At 46.9% G+C, this 20,119-nt stretch overlaps 8 protein-coding genes across 8 annotated transcripts; 7 read left to right on the top strand and 1 right to left on the bottom strand.

Moving 5' to 3' along the window:
- Positions 1-3,581: 3,581 nt before the first annotated feature.
- On the top strand, positions 3,582-4,631 carry N7489_007634 (DUF3632 domain-containing protein; the record flags this gene model as incomplete). Its single annotated transcript, XM_056713384.1, has 1 exon — positions 3,582-4,631. One exon carries the CDS (start codon positions 3,582-3,584, stop codon positions 4,629-4,631), a length of 1,050 nt encoding a protein of 349 aa, XP_056567099.1.
- Positions 4,632-6,159: 1,528 nt separating this feature from the next.
- On the top strand, positions 6,160-6,563 carry N7489_007633 (uncharacterized protein; the record flags this gene model as incomplete). The annotated part of the gene is made up of 3 exons (XM_056713383.1): positions 6,160-6,279; positions 6,343-6,429; positions 6,492-6,563. 3 exons carry the CDS (start codon positions 6,160-6,162, stop codon positions 6,561-6,563), a joined length of 279 nt encoding a protein of 92 aa, XP_056567098.1.
- A 1,358-nt stretch (positions 6,564-7,921) lies between these two features.
- faeB-2 (putative feruloyl esterase) lies at positions 7,922-9,528 on the top strand (the record flags this gene model as incomplete). Its single annotated transcript, XM_056713382.1, has 2 exons — positions 7,922-8,225; positions 8,285-9,528. 2 exons carry the CDS (start codon positions 7,922-7,924, stop codon positions 9,526-9,528), a joined length of 1,548 nt encoding a protein of 515 aa, XP_056567097.1.
- A 478-nt stretch (positions 9,529-10,006) lies between these two features.
- On the top strand, positions 10,007-11,295 carry N7489_007631 (uncharacterized protein; the record flags this gene model as incomplete). The annotated part of the gene is made up of 2 exons (XM_056713381.1): positions 10,007-10,513; positions 10,573-11,295. 2 exons carry the CDS (start codon positions 10,007-10,009, stop codon positions 11,293-11,295), a joined length of 1,230 nt encoding a protein of 409 aa, XP_056567096.1.
- Positions 11,296-12,063: 768 nt separating this feature from the next.
- N7489_007630 (uncharacterized protein) lies at positions 12,064-12,782 on the bottom strand (the record flags this gene model as incomplete). Its single annotated transcript, XM_056713380.1, has 4 exons — positions 12,064-12,357; positions 12,415-12,432; positions 12,485-12,606; positions 12,641-12,782. The coding sequence occupies 4 exons, from the start codon at positions 12,780-12,782 to the stop codon at positions 12,064-12,066; spliced, it is 576 nt and encodes a 191-aa protein (XP_056567095.1).
- Positions 12,783-14,289: 1,507 nt separating this feature from the next.
- N7489_007629 (putative MFS monocarboxylate transporter) lies at positions 14,290-15,698 on the top strand (the record flags this gene model as incomplete). The annotated part of the gene is made up of 3 exons (XM_056713379.1): positions 14,290-14,453; positions 14,505-14,742; positions 14,790-15,698. 3 exons carry the CDS (start codon positions 14,290-14,292, stop codon positions 15,696-15,698), a joined length of 1,311 nt encoding a protein of 436 aa, XP_056567094.1.
- Positions 15,699-16,363: 665 nt separating this feature from the next.
- N7489_007628 (dihydroneopterin aldolase family protein) lies at positions 16,364-17,474 on the top strand (the record flags this gene model as incomplete). Its single annotated transcript, XM_056713378.1, has 3 exons — positions 16,364-16,777; positions 16,867-17,226; positions 17,298-17,474. 3 exons carry the CDS (start codon positions 16,364-16,366, stop codon positions 17,472-17,474), a joined length of 951 nt encoding a protein of 316 aa, XP_056567093.1.
- Positions 17,475-18,494: 1,020 nt separating this feature from the next.
- On the top strand, positions 18,495-18,958 carry N7489_007627 (uncharacterized protein; the record flags this gene model as incomplete). Its single annotated transcript, XM_056713377.1, has 2 exons — positions 18,495-18,656; positions 18,725-18,958. The coding sequence occupies 2 exons, from the start codon at positions 18,495-18,497 to the stop codon at positions 18,956-18,958; spliced, it is 396 nt and encodes a 131-aa protein (XP_056567092.1).
- Between the last annotated feature and the right edge of the window lie 1,161 nt (positions 18,959-20,119).

Genomic DNA, 20,119 nt, shown 5'->3' with positions numbered 1-20,119 from the left:
AGCGTAGTATTATTATTAGTGTTCGAATTAGTAGCTAGTATAGAAAGAGATCCGGATAGATTAGGAGATCTAGATAGATTAGTTAATCTAGATAGATTAGCGCGCTTTTTAAAAGTAGAGAGAGCGAGAGAGTCCGTATTACTAGACTTTATATAGTCTAGTATTATAGTACTATACCGATAAAAATCGATAATAGTAATTATCTTCGCCGGTTTCTTAATCGCGTTAAGCTCGTTATCTTTTATAACGATAAAACCGCTAAGTTCTAGTATATCACTAAGCTCTAATAATATAGTTTCTAAAGCGTAGTATAGGGGAAGTTCTCTATTTAGGTTATAGATAGCTTTATAACGAAGCTTTATAGTATAAATAAACTCCTTATTTATTATAAATTGACTCTAAGATAGCTTCTTAAAATTTCTTATAGCTACTTTTAAAGCACTATAACCTTCACCCTTTATATACTTCTTTAATTCGGTAAGAAAGTCGTCTACGAAACTAATTTTTAAGCCCCGAGTATTAATTTCCTAAACTAGGGTATAGTCTATACTACTCGTTATCTATATCCTCACTTATAGGGAGAGAGTATACTATTTCTCTCTATTTAGATCGTTAATAGCGGGCTATAGGATATCGGTATTAATTAGATTATAAAGTTTGTGGCTCTATAGGACCTTTTCCACTTAGTCTATCTAGTTATCGAAATCGGTTCGTTCTTTTAGCGGCGGGGTGAGTTTATAGAGATTGAAACTCCCTACTTCCGGTAGGCTAATAGCTTAGTCTATAATAATAACTTCTTACTTAGTATACTAGTCTCGGTCTATTAGTTAGTTAAAGGATTTAGCTATCTTAGCTAATATAAAGCTATTAATAATAAAGAAAGATCACGTTAATAGTAAATGTAAATATAGTTCTTAACGTAAGATACTATAATAAAGCTTCTTTATCGAGGATAAAGAGATAGTACTCCGTTAAGATACTCTCTTTGTTAAAAGTGATAAAGAAGTCAAAAAATGCACCCCTCTTTATTAAAGGGTATATATAAATCTAAAGTGCACCCCTTTATATCAAAGGGTATATATAACAAAAAAAAAGTAAGAGATATAGCCCTTAGAGCTTCTCTCTTAATCAAATAAGTAAGAAATAGCCTATCGATAGTGCTATTCTTGATAGTGAGGCTTCCCCGCGGGGAGATACTCTTATAAAGTAAGGATAGATCTACTAGATCTTTGATAAAGCAAAGGGGAAAATGGAGGGCGTCATAACCTGATAAGGCTACGAAGGAGGACTGCTAGTGAGATAAACTAGCATGGAGGGGAAAATCGGGAAGAAGATGTATACTATGAATCTATGGAAAAGCAGGCTGTATATAAAGCCTGTGCTAACAAAGGAATGACAAACTGACATAGCAAAGGCTCAGTCTGCACAAAGGGACAAAGGCATAAAGGCATGCCATACCATGCATGTCAACATACTGTCTTTGACCGGAGCATATAGGGCGAAACTCGGGAGGAAGCCATAGTGCCTTGTTGCCGTTGAATATTACCCACCGACGCTCCAGTATAGATCTATCAAGTTTCGTTTTAGGTGAATTAGAGGCATGACTCCCACATGTAGACGGAATACTAAGGGCTCTGAGATTGGTCGTAACGTATGATGCGTCTTGAGAAAAATGCAACTCATTGACTGCTCCTTTAGCTATCAAAATCTGTTGGGTGGCGCCCGTCTTCGTGCCCCAGACCCGGACTGTCGTGTCGTATGGGCCAGAAGCCATAATTTGGCCATCGAGAGAAAATGTTATCGATGAAACCAAGCCTGAATGACCCTCTAGCAAGTGAAGCCCGTCGCAGGGTCCCGGAGCCGAACTGTGTTATCCCCCGGGATTTCGTAGCGTTTTGGACGCGCTGATATTCGCTTATTAACCTAGCTAGGCATAGCATTAACGCTAGCGTGAGGCCTAGTTAGCCGAAGTCACTAGGTGGGAAGACCCTTTTTCGGTTTAACGTCACGCCAGGTCCTGGCCATTTCATCGTCACCTCCATTTACACCATACAGTGATGATACATGGAGGCATGTATCCTTAACAGTAAAATACTGTAGACGTAACCTTACAGGGACATTAATACTCCGAGTTTATTACTAATGAAGTATAGTATTTCTTGACATCCGGATTTGGAAAATAATCGAAGAGTGTAGGGGGGTGACGCCAGTTTCGAGACGTACTGTATCATCCGGAAGTGTCTAAGGGGTAATCTGATTTCGAATGCTACTGTAGATGACTGTTTCTTTGTTGGTTGTGGTAGATTTCCCTACCGTGGAATTGTCTGATTCATAGATCAACGCTTGCCTTTAAGTGGTTTGGACAAAATCTCGATGTATAATGCCTGGCTAGGTTCTTTCTTTTCTTCTTTGAACCAGCGCTATGTGTCTACCTCAATCTTTCAGATTTATGGTAATCAATGGGACAGTCAGAGAGAAGAAGCAAAAAAAGGAATTGGTACTCGTACTTTGTACATACATGATCCCTGCAGGGCTGCATTTTGGCCCCGATAGATCATCCTCGCCTACTCCGTAGAAACCAAGCCATCATTCCAAGTCGAAGTCGAAATAATTTCAGGGTCACAACCTGGGGCCACCCGGGCTATTAGGAAATGCACGTGCTAAAAGGCCCTCCAGGGCTCTATCACTCTAGGAAGTTGCACTAGTCTTTCAATGGGTTTGGCGACCGCACTTTTCTGAGGACGCATTCTTGAACCGTTGGATTGATGCGCTTCCCTTGTCTTTTCTCTTGCTATAAAATTGCTACATTGATGGGCTGTCCGTTTGGTGGTAACTTCCATAGGCTTGACGCTTCCATCAACGCACAACGGCCTGGAGGATTTGAAATAACTGTAGATCGGCATACGGAGTACTGAGTACTTTTGATGATGACGATGATGATGATTTGATGATCATGATTATGCCCCAATTCATTTACAAATGTAGCTAGCACTGTATACATGCTGCCATTTATGGGCGAGTGCCGTCGGGCCCGCCGACAGCTAAAAGGTGTTCGCTAGCCCCCATGACGATCCAGAGCGGTTCTCAGACCAAGCGTCCAGTTGGTCGCATTGAACGTAACATTGAAATATTGCTAATGTATGTAGGCCATCTCATCACACTCTCTTCATGTACACCTCAGCCTTGCGAGTTTCCAGTCTTAATCGCAGTAACGCAGGATTTGTGACCGGCTACGTAGTACCTGCTGGATGGCTGCATGATTGACATGTACTTAAGTACCTGTCTTGGCTGCCGGCTGATCGACAACCAAAGAAAATAGTTCAGTCTATAAGCGCATACACGAGACCAAATCCAGATATTGGGCTGTTAGCCTGTCAGAACCTACGTTGCTGCCTAGCAGGGGTGCAGGAGGGTCCCCACCCTGGGAGAGAAATCTCTTTGTCCTTTCGTCCAAGTTGACCCTTACGACGATTTAAGTCCCCGTCTGGTTCCACCATATCAACTCTTTCACTTCCCCACTGTCTTCTTTCTCTTACCTGAATTCTAATTGGATCATCATTCAACATTGTCAGCTTTCCGAAATGGACCACCTCCGTGATTCTCTGCTGAGCTCTCTGCCTAGAGACACACCTTCTACCGCAACGATCGACCATACTCGCAGAGATCAGGAAGGTACACGCCAGTCTGTCGCTCGGGGTGAATTCAAAGAGGTTCGGGACATGGCCTTTAGTAACCGGACCTGGGTCGTTACCAGCCGATACTGCGATATTGGAGATGGTGTAGACTCCCTTGAAGGCCATATCCATTCCCTATGGTATATGTACTACGAGCTTAGCCGAAACATCTCCTCCGAATTACCTGAACATGAGGGAATAGTCCTCGATATCCTCCGCATTCAAGGAATGGGGCCGTTGACTAGACCTACACGCGGAGTCCATGGGATTGATATCGCAAGAACCGTCGACGGTACACTATGGAACGATCTCCCATTCTTGGTTGGCGATATGACCAATTTCTGGGTCAATCATAGTGCTTCTATATCGGGAACACACCGTCTTAACTTTGCAACATTCCTGGCTAAACTTGCATCCACTCGTGTCGCTAAGGATAGGCTGTGCCAAGTTGCTCTTCTGATCTTCCGTACTCTCTTTGAAAGCCCTCAAGCACTTCACACTGGGGAAGAGTCAGACGAGGAAGACCTCAACCGGGGCACCAAACAGCTTGAGGTCTTTCATCTATTACCAGCTGCTGTTGCTTGGCTGAAAATAGCAAGCCACAACCTCCTTTTGCTATCAGAATTGTATTGGAACGACTGCCCTAGCCACATCAGCAAGGGTGGTGAGGAGTTTCTCGAATCTGAGCTCGGACAGCGATCGCCTGCTGGATTCTCGCCATGGAGATACATGTTCTGGCTGAAGCGACTTCATGAGATTCAGGAAGAAGCTAAGGAGGCCAATAAGAAAGCCCTGGAGGGGCTTGCCACCGAGGGCATCGAGTACATGATCAACACAATCAAGCAAAGGAATGCTGAGCTCCTCAGGACTTACAAGAATGGTGGCGATGCCCTGCATCAGGATAGGCATCTTTCGTGCCTAAAGCCCCTTGCAGGCGTTGAGGAGCCAGAGTCGTAAAGACTTGGATGAAGTTTTGAAGGAAAACTCGAAAATGCCCATGTAGACATTCCCCCTTCCTCTCTTTCTTTCTCGGCCTCTTGAGTCTTCAAGTTGAATGTCACACTCTCTGCTCCTTACTGTCGGTCTTTATCAAATCTACGTCTGTTCTGATTTTTAGAATGAAGCAGGGACGAAATTAAATGCCTTTCTCCGGTCCGATAGAAAGTACCATCATATAGGGACCCAAAATAGTGGCAGTTTTGGATGGGGGCGATTCAGCCCTCGCTATCCAACACGGATGGAAAGCCAGCCGTTTCTATGTTGTACTCCATAGCGTTAAATTCTGTTCTTTCGTCAATCGCAAGGTCCTCATGTCTCATTTGCCGACTAATAAGATGATAATCAATCCACTCCAGCGAGCCTGAGACATAGAAGAGATATGAGGCCATTGGCTGACTTTTCTTTTAACTCTTAGGCAATTATTACGTCGGCCTTAAGCACCAAAACTAATACTGGAGCCTTGAGGTCTTAGTGTACTCACAGGTCCGTCTGTAGTTCCTCCGTACAGCAAAATAACGCGTCCATCTCTACTTCAACGATCTCTGAGATCATACACTATAAATAAAAACTAGTCTTGATAATGAGAACTTTGACAATTTTGGTCTTTCTATTTCAAAGGACTTTTGATTTCCATATCTACTATTTAGGTTGTGACCCCGAATTCATTTCAGCCCTAGGCGCGAATCTGATCCGGGTTGGGCCGGACCACAACAGACTTGGTGCATGAAAGGAGTTGATCGTCAGATGGATCGATGATAATTTTTTTTTTTTTTGGCTTCAAAAGGCTTAGTGCATAAATCTCACTGAATGCACTATTGCTCCAGAGCAGACTGCTGCCATAAGAAAAAGAAACGAGGTTTCTAATTCATGATTTCGCTTTCTTATCCTTCAAACGCACATAAGTCCTAGAAGCTACGTACAAGTATTGCGGGCTGAAATAGATGCATCTACCGATGAGGCTCACACCCCAAGGTCTCTGTGAACCTCTGGCAAACCTGCGGCCAATTCACTCCACCTCCTTGTTTTGTATACGTATATCCAAATCTTACATACTTCCACATTGCATGTGCCTCGAAGCTTGCAGTGTTACATCGCATAAACGCCCTAGTTTTTGGGACTTTCACCCCAGCCTTGCAGCAGGCCACAAGGCTGTGTACGCAGGGTTTGCGGCCCGGCCCGTGGGGCAGATCAGTAGTACTGTTAGCATTAAGCCAATGATAGCATTGCCTATTCTATACCCCGTATGAACGAACTTTTGGATATATGAGGCATATCTTTTATTGGATAGCTTGGATAATCTTTCGACCGCGGCCTCGATCATGGCTATATCGAATGTGAGGATGGTATTTGTCAAATATCGCAGGAAATATCCGTCATTGTCTATATAAGACACCTTCACGGCGCTCCAGTTTGTGAAGTATCAATCTCATCAACCTTTCTCTCTCAACTACTATACCGCAATCCTCTACAAGACCACTCTTCCACCATGCATATTACTAGCATTGCCATTGTCTTCTTCGCCGCAATGGGCGCGGTTGCTAGCCCCATCGCGACCGAGTCGGACGATCTTGATGCCCGAGACGTACAGCTTAGTAAATTCGGAGGAGTAAGTTCTTCTTATAAGATGTCTATATAGAAATAGCACTAACCTTTCTGAACCGCTTTACAGGAATGCAGCTTGAAACACAACACGTGCACATACCTAAAGGGTGGAAAGAACCATGTAGTCAATTGCGGTTCGGCCGCCAACAAGAAGGTAGATTCCGATTCGATTCGGGGCCAATTGATTTGTTCTTATCATTTAATCTTCATCTACAGTGCAAGTCTGATCGCCACCACTGTGAATACGATGAGCACCACAAGAGGGTTGACTGCCAGACCCCAGTTTGAACCAATTATACAGTTCCGCAAGAAACAGAGTCCTTGGCTGTTTTGATTATTCTCTAGCCCATCATAGGTCTGAAATGGTTCGTGTCTCTCAATGCCAATGATCATACGCCAAGGAGGGCTTGGAACAAGCAGTGGATTCTGTCTGTATTGGGGTGAGGTATTCGTACAGTTCTCGTTATCACCACACTCGTTCGGTATCTAGCTAGCTCTACTTCTATGAAAGTGTTGCCTATTGACTGCCTATTCTATTGAGTAATATTACTAGTAGCAGTAGAATTTCTGACCGTTTTCGAGATTGTTGGCCAGCTGTACAGTGCGTCTCGTAATTGGCGTTTCTCGAACCCTAATAGCCAAGATACACTAGTTTATATTAAGGACTTTCCCCGGTATCCCTGTTAGTAGAGTCTATCTTGTTCTATACAAAGGGCAATCAGGACATATAGCGGGGTTTGTGTTCACTGTTCGCTTGAATGTTATTATTTATTGTAATAGGTAGTTTATTATTAATCTCTAGTAGTGGTAAGGCATTTTGCTATTAGATACTTAGGATAAGGCGAAGCGAGTGGCCGGGAAAAATTGAAGGGGCGCAGCGAGGGTGCAAGATAGAGAGGCAGGGATAATGAGAGAAAGGGAGGAAGAGCAGCGAAGACGGGTCTTTCATGCCGGAGGGCATTGAAGGGAGGTTACATGATGGCGTATTGGGGCACTAAACCCGAGAAGGCAAAACTACCTAGAACACGCCGGCCGTTTACACATATACATATTACTATATAAATCACAAAAGCATGCAAACACCACCGAGGTTAGTCTCCATTCAATTGCCTGAAATTGACGGGTGTTGAATTACAGGTAAAATAAGAAGTGCCGATTTCAACAGCCTTAAAGTGAAACAGGTGTGTGTATTCTCCGCATTTGTGGAGATCCCCGGATTTCTCCCTCTGACTCGAGGAAATAGAAATATCCCGTCATTTTCGGCTTTTCCGGATCACCTCCGAAACCCGCTATTTGGTCTAAGCTTTGCAATGCTGCCGATGTCGTCGCGTCCTTTGTCCTCTCCGCAGCCTGGGGTTGCTCATTCGCTGCCAATCCCCACATGCTAGTCGGCCAAACTTCGGGTGCTTTAGCCTTTTCGTTATTGATCTGCAGGAGTCGGTCTTCGGGAACTCCTGGTCTAATATTTGCCGTCTCAACGTTCATATTAATACGCAATAATACCGCTGCCATGGGAGGAGGAAACATACCTCGGAGCAAATAACCGGATATTAAAGGCCGCTGGTCTGCAGGTGTCGCATCATTAGTGTTTTCCACGGTCTCTCCCTAATATGACTCGTCTTCATGTGTTGCCCTTGTTGGCAGCCATGGGCTCCCTTGCCCTGGCCAGCCAAGACGCCTTTCAATCAAAATGTGTCGAGTTTGGTGCTCAAATCGACATTCCCAATGTCAAAGTCAACTTTGCCGAGTTTGTGCAGGGAGGTACCAACTTATCCTTGGCGGATAATCCACCTAGCTGCGGTAGGTCGAATCAGGCCGTCTCCGTAGACTTGTGCCGGGTCGCCATGGCCGTGTCGACTTCGAATAGCAGCGAGATCACGCTAGAGGCTTGGTTCCCTCGTGAGTACAAGGGCCGCTTTTTGAGCACCGGAAATGGTGGTATCTCTGGGTGTAAGTTGTTCCCGAAACCAACATAAACCAACACGTCGGCTCGTCTAACCTCAACGCAGGTATTCAATACTATGATCTCGCATACACCGCGCAACTAGGGTTTGCCACTGTCGGAGCCAACAACGGACACAACGGTACATCGGGAAAGCCTTTCTACCGCCAACCTGAGGTAATCGAAGATTATGCATACCGTTCTGTTCACACTGGAGTGGTCATAGGCAAAGAACTCACCAAGCAATTCTATGAGGAGGGCTTCGACAAGAGCTACTACCTCGGATGCTCCACTGGTGGCCGCCAAGGTTGGAAATCTGTCCAGAAATACCCCAACGACTTTGACGGGGTGGTCGCTGGTGCCCCTGCTATCGGCTTAGTCAATCTGTTCTCGTGGAGCGCACATTTCTACCCGATCACTGGCTCCCCGACTTCCGACACATTCCTGTCCCCAGCCGAATGGAAGATCGTCCACGAAGAGATCATCCGCCAATGTGATGCTATTGATGGCGCCGAAGATGGAATTATCGAAGATACCGACCTCTGCCATCCTGTCTTGGAAACGTTGACATGTGACCCCAGTGCCTCAAGCAAAACAAGCTGTCTCACAAGCGCCCAAGTCAACACCGCCCAGCAAGTGCTATCGCCATTTTACGGAATTAATGGCACCCTGCTATACCCCCGCATGCAGCCTGGATCCGAGATCCTCGCTGCACCAATAATGTACAGTGGCGCACCATTCCAATACAGCCAAGACTGGTATCGATATGTCGTCTACAACAACCCGGCCTGGAGCGGGGCCAACTTCACAGTAAAAGATGCTGCTGTGGCTCTCCGCCAGAACCCGTACAATATACAGACGTGGGATGGTGATATCTCTTCGTTCAAAAATGGTGGCGGCAAAATCCTGCACTACCACGGCCTCCAAGACCAGCTGATCAGCTCCGACAACTCCAAGCTGTACTATTCCCACGTGTCAAAAACAATGAAACTACCCCCCAATAAATTGGACGAGTTCTACCGCTTCTTCCCGATCAGCGGTATGGCCCATTGCGGTGATGGAGATGGAGCCTATGGTATTGGCCAGGGCGCCAGTACCTACGCTGGTACCGACCCCGAGGACAATGTTCTTATGGCAATGGTTCGGTGGGTCGAGGAGGGCAAGGCGCCGGAGACTGTTCGTGGTACCAAGTTCTCTGATGGCCCTGGCTCTGAGGTGGAGTACAAGCGCAGGCACTGCCGCTGGCCTCGACGCAACGTGTTCAAGGGTCCTGGTAACTACACTGATGAGAACGCTTGGCAGTGTGTTTAGGCTTGCTTGCCCCTTGTTGTGTATGTGGTTCTTCCGAACTACCTAGAAATATCATTAGAAAATCGTCAGAATTGACCTATTCAATCCAGCTCACGTATAAAGAGGATGTAAACAACCTTGGACGTCATATGGGCAGAAAGCAGACGGAATTCATCGGCAAAACAATGCGCAAGATCAGACCGCCTAGCAGACTGCCCCGGCTGGATTGTAGATCAGTTGAGCTGTGTGACAACTATAATACCCGCTAGTCATTTCTCCTTTATATATGTCGTTTATGTGAATCTTTGCAAATTTTGAAAGATAACAATATATTGCACCCTCCACTAGTCTGCGCACGGATCACCGTTTAAAGCCCCATCGAAGCTACCCCTCGGATCGCGTATATAGCGGCGACAATCCCGCGCACCCTCGAGTTTCGAGTTCACAGCCTCCCCATAACCCGTCCGCCCTACCAGCCCCCTTTCCAGACCCAATCGCAATGGCAGACCCAGCGATGGACGAATTCGCACAGACCCGCGGTCCCGACGACCTATTCGACGATGAGATTATCCCGATCTCCACGGAAGAACAGCAGGCGCAGACAGAGATCATCACCCCCGAACCAGAGCCACATCCAGAGCCAGAGGAAGTACAAGTACCCGAGAAGCCAGCTCCCGAGCAGCCAATTCCACGTGGGGAGACTCCGCAGCGGGGCCGTGGAGAACGAGGCCGGGGACGACGGGGCCGGGGCAAAGGAGGACGCGGTGGTCGGGAGTCCGAGCAGAAACGGTCAGAAAGCTCTCCGCGCAAAAAGACTCCTGTCAATGCACCTGCTGCCGAAGCGCGCGAGACGGCAGCTTCGAAGCCCGAAAAGCCCGTTGAGTCTAAAGAGCAGACCGCTCCGGTTGAAGAGGGTAATGGTGAGGATTCGGCTGCGAATGGCGCCGATGCTCAGCGAGTCCCTGCTGTACGTGGTGACCGGAGTGCCACAGGTGGACTGAGGAAGGTGTGTACTGCATCTCTTACCCAGATAACGGTAGTCCCAAGCTGACTATTCCCTCTCAGCCTAAACTCACGGAAGAAGAACTATCCAAACGCATTGCAGCAGCCAAGGAAAACGCCGTAAAGAAGGCTGCGGCCCATGCCCGCGCCGAAGCTGATCAGGCGTCGTTCATGGAGCGCGAGCAGGAGGCGGCGAAGAAACGTCGCGAGGAACTCGCGCACCGCCGCGTGATGGATAGTGAACGCGAGAAAAACAGGCAGCGGAAACTCAAGGCCCAGACGGGGCGTGAGTGGGACTCGCAGAAACGCGAGGAAGATTATGACCCCCGCGGTGGAGGCAGCCAGTTCCGACGCGGTATGCATGGTGGCGTGTCTGGCGCCGTGCGACGGGACTTTGAAGACAGCCGTTCAGAAGATGCCGCAGATCACACTGGTGGTAACCGGGGTCGTGGACGCGGTCGAGGTGGCCGTGACCGTGGATCTCCGCGGGCCCCGCAGGGAGACCGGCCACGCAAGGGCTTGGCTGACAGTATATTTGCAGCAGAGAGCCCTGCTGCGCCGGGGCTGGATAATAAGAGCGCATTCCCGGCTCTGCCCGAGAGACCCAAGAAGACAGAGACTAAGCCTGTGTCTGTGCCGGAGACTAAGGTCAAGGCTGAGACTAAAGCCGAGCCCAAAACGGAAACTGCTCCTGCACCATCCAAGTCACAAACAGCAATGGATAAATTGGACGATACGTTTTCACCCATTACTGGAACTTGGGCAGACCAGTTCGAGGATGAGTGACGAACTGTCCTGTTGGAAATGAGTTTTTTTTTTTTCTGGCTTTTCTTCTCATTGGTTTTTACGATTTTCTTTCTGCATTTACGACATGAAGATACTTTTCCGCACTTGCAATTTGATATCCCGCTGTCCTGGAGCATTCATTGATTGGTGGCTCAGATGGGTCAGATGCGAAAGTCCGCCAGCATTACATATACGTATATTTTGCTCATACCCAATACTCCAGGCTGCTTTCTGGAATTTGTGACATCTGCTATATTTTCGGCTTATTGATGTTGTAACAAGCATAGTCGGCGCTTGTGCAGCCTCTGTTCTTGACATACCTCAAGAATCTGATCCATTTAGCTCCAAATTATATAAGGGACGGTATATTCAGATTCTTGATGTCTTTTTGGGCATCTCGTTCGATGTCGTTTTATATCTTTTTCCTGTGTCTTTTGTGGACCTTAAGGCTTGAGCTTGCAGGCACTGTCCGTCTCGTTGCAAACCCCCTCACAAAATCCAGATCTGCGCGAACAAAAGGGAGGTACGCTTCCCCTAGTACCGGCCGGAGTAGTTCGTACGGCTCTCGGAATTCTTCATTCCACGATTATCGTAGCAAAAGTTGTGTCATTGAAGAAGCTACCTAGAACTAACAGAGGCACAGAGGTAATGATAAGCTAAAATCCTTGCTCCCCCCACACGTGTTTTGAGATCCGTCCTAACCGATCAGGTGATAGTTCAATGTTGTGTTCAGGCGGGACTGGTTGACGACAAAACAATTCTTCAAACCTAATGGTCAAAGGTGCTGCTGGACTGACGGTGATCTGTGAGTCGGGAAGGTTTGTTTGCGTCGCGGGATGCCGTAATCGTCTGCCGTATCTTTGGGACGTAGTTGACCGTCGGGTCCAAAGCAACAGTCTCAAACTTGATGTCGGGGGTCTCTCGACTAATAGACACGATGATTACAAGCTTCACATCGCCTCTCGAATTCTTGAGCCACCATTCTGCATCTGCCCGCAGCTTTCGATATAACTCTAATACTCCTACTTCGAGCATAACGGTCCGGCCATTTTGGACTGCGACCTAGAATAGGTTACGTAGGGCCAAACGACGCGTCGGCCTCCTTTCTGCAAAACATACCTTAGATAGTTTCGGAGCCTAACGGGCGGATCGACTCGTCCAGCCCCATGTTGTATATCTCATATTGCACTGCGCCATCTAGGCTGCGTGAAGCTGTTTCATGGGCCCCAGTGAAGAGCTTGATGATCATATATCCAGTGCTGCGATTAAACATCTGCCGAGTACTGCGCAAAGAAAACTTGTCCGCAATAGCTGGTGGGACGTTTGTGAAACGTATATATTTCACCACGTCGGTTGCTTCTTGGGTTTGTAATCTTCCGGATGGCACTCTCCGTCGACCCGATGGCTTCGACTATGTCGTCGGGCAGCGCCTTGAAGCATTCGACGTCCGAGTGCTCGACTTCTAGGGAGTCCGAGCCATCAGACATTTCTGAATGTCTGGTCTTTGTGACCAACGTAAGGGGTTCCGAAAGGGAATCGACGAGGAAGGTGCAGACATTCCGGCGTCCGAAGCTATATGGTCTTAGTACTAAGTTTTGGATAAGGTTTGGAGTACCGAGTCCCACGTCATAAGGCTGAGAGACAGGGCTGGAGAAGAGCAGTCAGTAGCAATGGTTCTCGTCCTCGTTGACGATGAAGAGAGAGAGGGAGAACAGGTGGTCTTGTGAAGGGATCCCATAGAACCCTAAGGTTATGCCTCTAGATTCATAAGCACTTGGGCAAATGCGGAACCTTTTTCCCATTTGCACCCACCTAGTCATTGACCGTCAGGGTATTTTCCCTGGTATGACAGATGAGATGAAATAGTCCACGAATGTGAGATCAGATGACAAACATGAAGCCTCCCAAAGGGTCGAGCTTCGGATCTGCGAACACGACTTCATCAATCAGGATCACATCAGGTCTGCAGTGTGGAAGAGCCAAGATCCAGAAGCATCAGAGATATCTGAACAAGTCCGGAAGACCGCAAGAGGTGACTTTTTTTTATGTAGCAGAGGAAGCGACATGCGCTGAGATGATCCACCAGGGGATCGCATCTTGGAAAAATAAGTATTCGATATCTCTCCGGATCAAGGCGGGCAAGACGGTCACAGAGTATTGGGGGTCACCTCATAGTCACATAACGTGCGGAGCAACGAAATTGTTGGATAGAAACATCCGGTAAGTGCCACGTGAAATCGGTGATGAAATTCATAAGGTCGAAGATGATAAAAATGGCTCGATTGAACCATATCTGATTTTGATTCCTCATATAGAACGAAGATTGTGAATAGGTGGGAGATCTTTCTCCGAAGTGGATGTGATTGGTCCAGTCTCACGTCAGATGACACTAAATAGGAGTTACGCAGGTAAGAAATTCCCCGAGAACGAAATGGTCATGCCGGATAAATACTTGCATTATGATCGAAATAGGAATTACGTAGAACCGGGCTGGGGAGAGGCCCCAAGGGAAGCAATAAGGTACTAAACTAATAGCACTTACTACCTACCATGGACTCAGTCAACATAGCTTTATGTAGACAAAGAGAAAAGGAAATGAAGAAACAAATACCCTCCAATAAAGCAGATGAACAAAGTTAGGACCCAAAATGAGCCCTACAAAGGGTATATACGTATATTCCGGAAGCGGAAGTGATATTCAACGATCTTACTCGGTAGATGTAAGACCCTTGAACCTCGAACATCGGAAATCGGAAATTCGGAGATGCCCGACCAATTTGGAACTGCATAACTACTCCGTACTCCGTATATAGCCTGAGATCATCCTATAACCAGCAGCCAACCCAATCGGTAGAGCTCGGCTACCCAATGCCGAACCGGGGAAGCTCGTGACTAATAGCAACCCCAGTTTTTCCCCACAGTGGAGTGTTGGGAAAAGGGTTCTCTTTCTTATAACTGCTCTTCTTCCATACATAATGGCTATCATATATCGAAATGAGTTCAGAGAAGATACATGGCGCCCAACCACATTTACCACCCGTGCCGGGCAACTTAACGTCCGACAATGAACACGAAAACGAACCCCAGAAAAGAGTGAACGGGGGCTTAAATGCGTGGTTAAATGTTCTTGCGGGCTTCTGTGTCTTTGTGAACTCATGGTAGGTTTATATTCTTGTACTATTCTTATATCAAACTAATATTTGTTCCAGGGGCCTGCTAACGACTTACGGCGCTTTCCAAGAGTATTACCAAACAGAACTTCTACCAAATGAGAGCCCATCCACAATCTCATGGGTAGGCAGTATCCAGGCCACTCTAATCCCAATGGTTGGACTTGCCACAGGGCCATTAGTTGACGTCGGCTACTTGCGTCCTTTAATTATATCCGGAAGTTTCCTAACTGTATTCGGAATGATGATGACGAGTCTCGCCACTTCATACTATCAGGTAAATCCGAAATCCAACATCGGATGACCATTTTCTGACAAGAACAGGTATTGCTCGCCCAAGGCTTTTGCGTCGGAATGGGAGGCGGCATTTCCTACATCCCAGCCCTCGTCGTAATCTCCACGAGTTTCACCACAAAACGCCCAATCGCCATCGGCTGCGCGTCAATCGGGTCTAGCGTGGGGGCCGTCATATTCCCAGTCATGTTCCGCCAATTGCAGCCCAAAGCCGGATTCCCATGGGCAGTTCGCAGTATTGGCTTCATCAGCCTATTTCTCGCTAGTGTATCATGTCTAATCTTGTGCCGGCAACCAGGCCAAAAGGCCCGTGCGAGAAGTCTTATTGATTGGAAAGCCTTCCGGGAGCCCTCGTTTATGATGTTCTCGCTCTCGCTCACGTGTGTAATGCTCGCATACTACGTGCCGATTTTCTATGTCGCCTCCTATGCCCGCACGGTGGTGCATACCACGACCGATTTTAGCTTTTATATGGTTGCTATTGTCAACGGCACGTCGGTCATTGGTCGTGTCGTTCCATATCTGCTCGTTGCATATATCAAGCCTATCGGGATCTTGATATTCGCTGTGACGGCGTCGGCGATTGCCATGTTCACTTGGATTGCGGCTACTGGTATGGCTGGGTTCATTGTCTGGGCATGCTACTGGGGAGCTCTCAGTGGTGTTTTGGTTACGGCTCCCACTTCTATTGTGGCACATCCGGTTTTCTGTCCGGATTCAAGCTTTTTAGGGACTCGGTTGGGCATGATGTGGGGGATATCGTCTTTCGGAGCGCTTGCTGGAACTCCAATTGCAGGTGCTTTGGTAAATCTTGATACCGCGGAGTTCTTGCGTGCTCAGGTCTTTGCGGGTTGTATGATGGTTGGCGCTGTCTTGTTACAGGTTTGGCCAACTTTCAAGGTGGTTCGGTATGATCTAGAGAATCCTCGCAAGAAATAAGCAATGCAGTGCAAACTGCAGGGCGATATTGGCGCTCCGAATCAAGACAAGTGAAAGGACTATTCTTCTAGCTCAAAAGTAATAGATTCGGTAGACACGTACCACACATAGAAAGGTAGACTGCACGGTCTGCTACTATATAGAATGCTATCAGTCTCCATATACTACACCCAACATCTAAGATACGTGAATCTGGCTCAATGCGATTTAGGGCTTCACTGATGACTCGGTGGAGGTTGGGATCATGTCCAAATGTTGTCATATAGGTTTTAGCAATATCATCAAACATAAGTACTGCTTAAATATCCATGATGCGTGTGTTCACTATCTAATGGGGAAGAGGACAGTCATGAAGTCTGTGATTATTTCTCACATAGTGGAGAGCATGGGCTTGCAGTAGAGGGTCCTAGCTCAAGCGTACTTGCAGCCTTGATAGAATGCATGCGGAGACTGAAACAACCAGAAGATTATGTGCATGTGAGAGAGAGAGGAGGATGAGAGAAGAGCAGCAAGCAAGGAAGTGGCCTGATCTATTAGGCACCAACATTACCTCGTCGTCACCACGTGACCACGGGTGCCACCAAAAATTGTCAACACGTATGACTCGTTTCCCGTTACTACCAATGCCTTGTAGCACCTAAACGTTCAGTGAAAAAGAAAAAGTCATGGCCAATCTCAGAACATCTCTCTCAATAGAGCCTCGGCCTGACATTGCAGACACCATCCAACTTCGGAATATCCAACTTCCACTGCCTGTCGCTCCCGAGGCATGGCATCGCGGGGGAAAGAAGCAGCCATGCAATGTATCTTTCAGACTCACCTATGCATCATCAGCGGCTGCTGCTGAGAGCGATGATGTCAAAAAGACAATTGATTATGGCAAGCTATTCAAGCGATTGGATGCAGAGCTTGACGGTCTGATCTCAGACAACAGCTCAGAGGTAGCTCGTGAATGCGGTGTTCTGCGGGGAGATGGAGAGGAATTACATGAAAACCTGCGCGGAGAAGTTGGCCAAGACGTTAGGTTGGCCGCAGCACTGATAGCTAAATGTGGCATGAAGCAATTGGAAGAAACCGCGGTTCGTTTTCTACCCTTCTGCTTCCTCCGCCCTTGTTGCACCAACAGGTTTTGATCAGATTTCAAGAACGTGTTCTAAATATGTATTAGTCAAACACTTCGAGCGATCCATCCCCCGCAGTTCGGGGAGACTTTGGTGAATTTGAAGTAGAGCTTCGCCTTCCCAAGGCCGTCCTGCGTGCGGATGGAGGTCTCTACTATCGCGGTAAGTCTGCATTGGCTGTGGTCAAGGGGGAAACGTCTCCGTCCGCCGAGAAAAGGCTCGCCATCCTCGAGGAGGAATTCAAGATAGAAAATATTCGATGCTATTGTATTTTGGGAATTAACCCGTGGGAACGACTTGAGAAGCAAGCCGTTCATATCTCTCTGGCATTCAACGGCCCTGCACTACAACAATGGGGCTCAAAGTTTGTTGATACCTATCAGAAATTAACATTGGAGGTAGCAGAGGTAAGCTACAAACCCGCCCTTTCTGTTCAATTTCTATTAGTAGAACCTGTTAACACCTCGCATTATAATAGCGTGTGGAATCTTCATCTTTCGGTAGCGTGGAATCTCTTGCGTCGCTCATTGCTCGGATTGTGGTTGTTGAGTTTGGACACGAGAAAGTCACTGTACTAGTACAGAAACCAAGTGCTTTGGCATTTGTCGAAGGCTCGGGTCTAGAAATCACTCGTTCCCGTGATTTCTTCCAGTGAATCGGGAGGATAGTCAGATAGTCACCATTCTTATCTGCTGTTAATAAATATCTGGCTTAGGAAGATAGATTCACTTCATTGGTTGCAAAGAAGCACTATGTGACCTACTGTAGACAGGATCATGCATGTGATATATATGAATACTAAAAAAGAAAAACTCGCCACCTACTTCCATAGCTACGGAATTATGTACATCATGTAAAAAAGATCTGGACTCGCGGGGAATCGAACCCCGGACCACTCCCATGCTAAGGGAGTATTATACCACTAAACCACAAGCCCAGTTAACTGAGAGAACGGGCGGGAATTGTGACAGTCTTCCTCGGATGTCCGTATCGCGATAGCATAGACAGCATTGTAGGTATAGCGCTGGCATCAACCACGTGTGCTTTCGCTCACAACTGTTCATCCACGACACGACCTAACCACAAGTGCGAGGGATTTGTTTGGACCGAGTTGTCTACGCAGACAAACTGATGAGCTTGTACGCGATCCTTGAGATCAACATCTGGGCTTGGAACAACGCGCTCCACTACCTGATTGGAGATATAGCTTAACAAGGAATCAGTGCTCTAAAACGTGGATTGGTAAAATTGGTCGCTTCGATAGCACTACTTCCAGCAAGGAAAATAACTAATAAAACCTGGCCAACTTGGGGAATTGTTTCATAGATCATCGGGATACTACCGATGCTGGACCAATGGCAAAGAGCGATGTATACTCATCATGACTTCACCCGGGGTCGTGGTGGCAAGGACTATTCTAAGGACAAGGATATATAGAATTAAATAAATTCAACTGATCTCAAATATGCACTCCGTACAAATCCCATTATAAGAATTGCGACCATCTCCACACGGAAATTCCCCAATATATAGTTTCACAGTGAGTATACACATTCTTTGATACAACAACAATTTGTACCATCCACTTCCCTTATCAATTCACCACGGCATTATCTCCCTCCGTATGTCAATTAGTTTGCTAATAATTCGGTATGTAGGTCAAATTAACCCCAATATGACAATGGGGGCCGATAGTACCTTCAATCGTCAAACAACTGCGGTGCCCGAAGGAGGTGCCAGTGCCCAACCTACTCCCGCCAACAATGTCGGCGGTGGAGAGGGATGGGGCGACAGGCTCTGGTTAGGTGGCAAACACGGGGGATCAGGTCACGCAGAGGTAGGTGATTTGGTGTTGCCAGACAGCCTTATAGCACATTTTGGCGAGTCCTAATTGTGGTATCGAAGGCTACCAATCCCAGATCAACAATGGGCGACTTCCTCGCTTTAGATGATCAGAAGACACGTGGACAAAGTAAATTCGTTCAACGCCAGAACTTGGTTGACAACAATGTTGCGCCTATGAATGCCCAAGGCGAGCCGACTTGTGCCACCGAAGATCATTCTTTTATGCGCCGCAAGGCCGGTGATCCGGATACTTATCCTGGATGGGGCGCATTCAAGAGTTTTTTCGGCATGTGAGTTTCCCCCTTTTGCGAAAGATTAATAGGATCATTGGTTCTGACAAAGCCCAATCCGTTGTAGAGGATAATGTCGTTCAGATGTCTACTATATTGTCACCTGTCACCTGTAAATTTATATATTATAAAGCAAAAGCCACCTGCTGCACGCACCTCAAACCCACAGAAGGTGAAATTGTAATTTAGTACATAAACGAATTCTTGTTATATTACAACAACCACTTTTATCAGCCCTGGACAACTTCACTGGCGACTCGAGCACCTCCTCGCGATGGCCGCAAGCCTGCAAATGCTGCGAGGATCTCCGCTTCGGGTGACTCGAGCTCTGGTAGCATTGCCTTGGTCCGGGATAATATAGACTCGGTTCATCTCCAAGTGTATCAGGCAAGCTATGACTGTCAGTCATTGAAGCATTTTGTAAAAAGAACAGAAAATACTCGGATGGGTCTGACTCACCCAATAATCACCACAGATTCGCTCCTCATTGTGACTAGATCAGTGTTCAAAAACTCAACCAACGGACTAGGACTCAATCCATCTAAGGAGCTCCTTTAATTTAAACAAGAAGCAACAGCAGTACCCCACTTTCGAGGACTCCCTCCACATTGACTCATTAATTCCATATCTCTTATCTCGTCTCCGGCGTCCAATTTAGATATGATTAACGAGGAAACGAGCGCCTACCTCGGGGGCGAAAGGTTGGGCAACGCTCCGATTGGCGGCATTTAAATGTGGATCAACCGGCATAGCTTGTGATTGGTGTCATGATTCCCGCTAGGGTTGAATCGGGAATGTTGTATAGTATCCCGGTTGATAAAAGCACATGGGACTGGGGAAGGAGGATACCAAGAGACATATTTCACAGATTTCGGGCTTACCACAATTGCCACTCTTTTCGTGCTATATTTGGGGGGATCTCGTAAGATATAGAAATAAATTGAAATAAAAATCGGGGGAAGAGGAAACATGTCGCTATTGTTAAAAATGCTAGGGTACTGCAGGTATGATGTATAGGTATTTCGGTCTTCTTTCCACAGCTATAAACTATGTTGGATGAAGTCTACAAAAGGGGGACGTAGAGCAAATTGGCGGTATGACAGTCAAGATTTAATATGGAAAAATATGATATGGCGTACTGGACATAGTGGACACGGCAATGAGT

Source organism: Penicillium chrysogenum (genome assembly GCF_028827035.1).
Source record: "Penicillium chrysogenum strain IBT 35668 chromosome Unknown utg000004l_segment0_segment0, whole genome shotgun sequence".
Classification (NCBI taxonomy): Eukaryota; Fungi; Ascomycota; class Eurotiomycetes; order Eurotiales; family Aspergillaceae; genus Penicillium; species Penicillium chrysogenum.
Note: the sequence above shows the minus strand (reverse complement) of the source record. Positions and strands in the feature narration are given on the sequence as shown.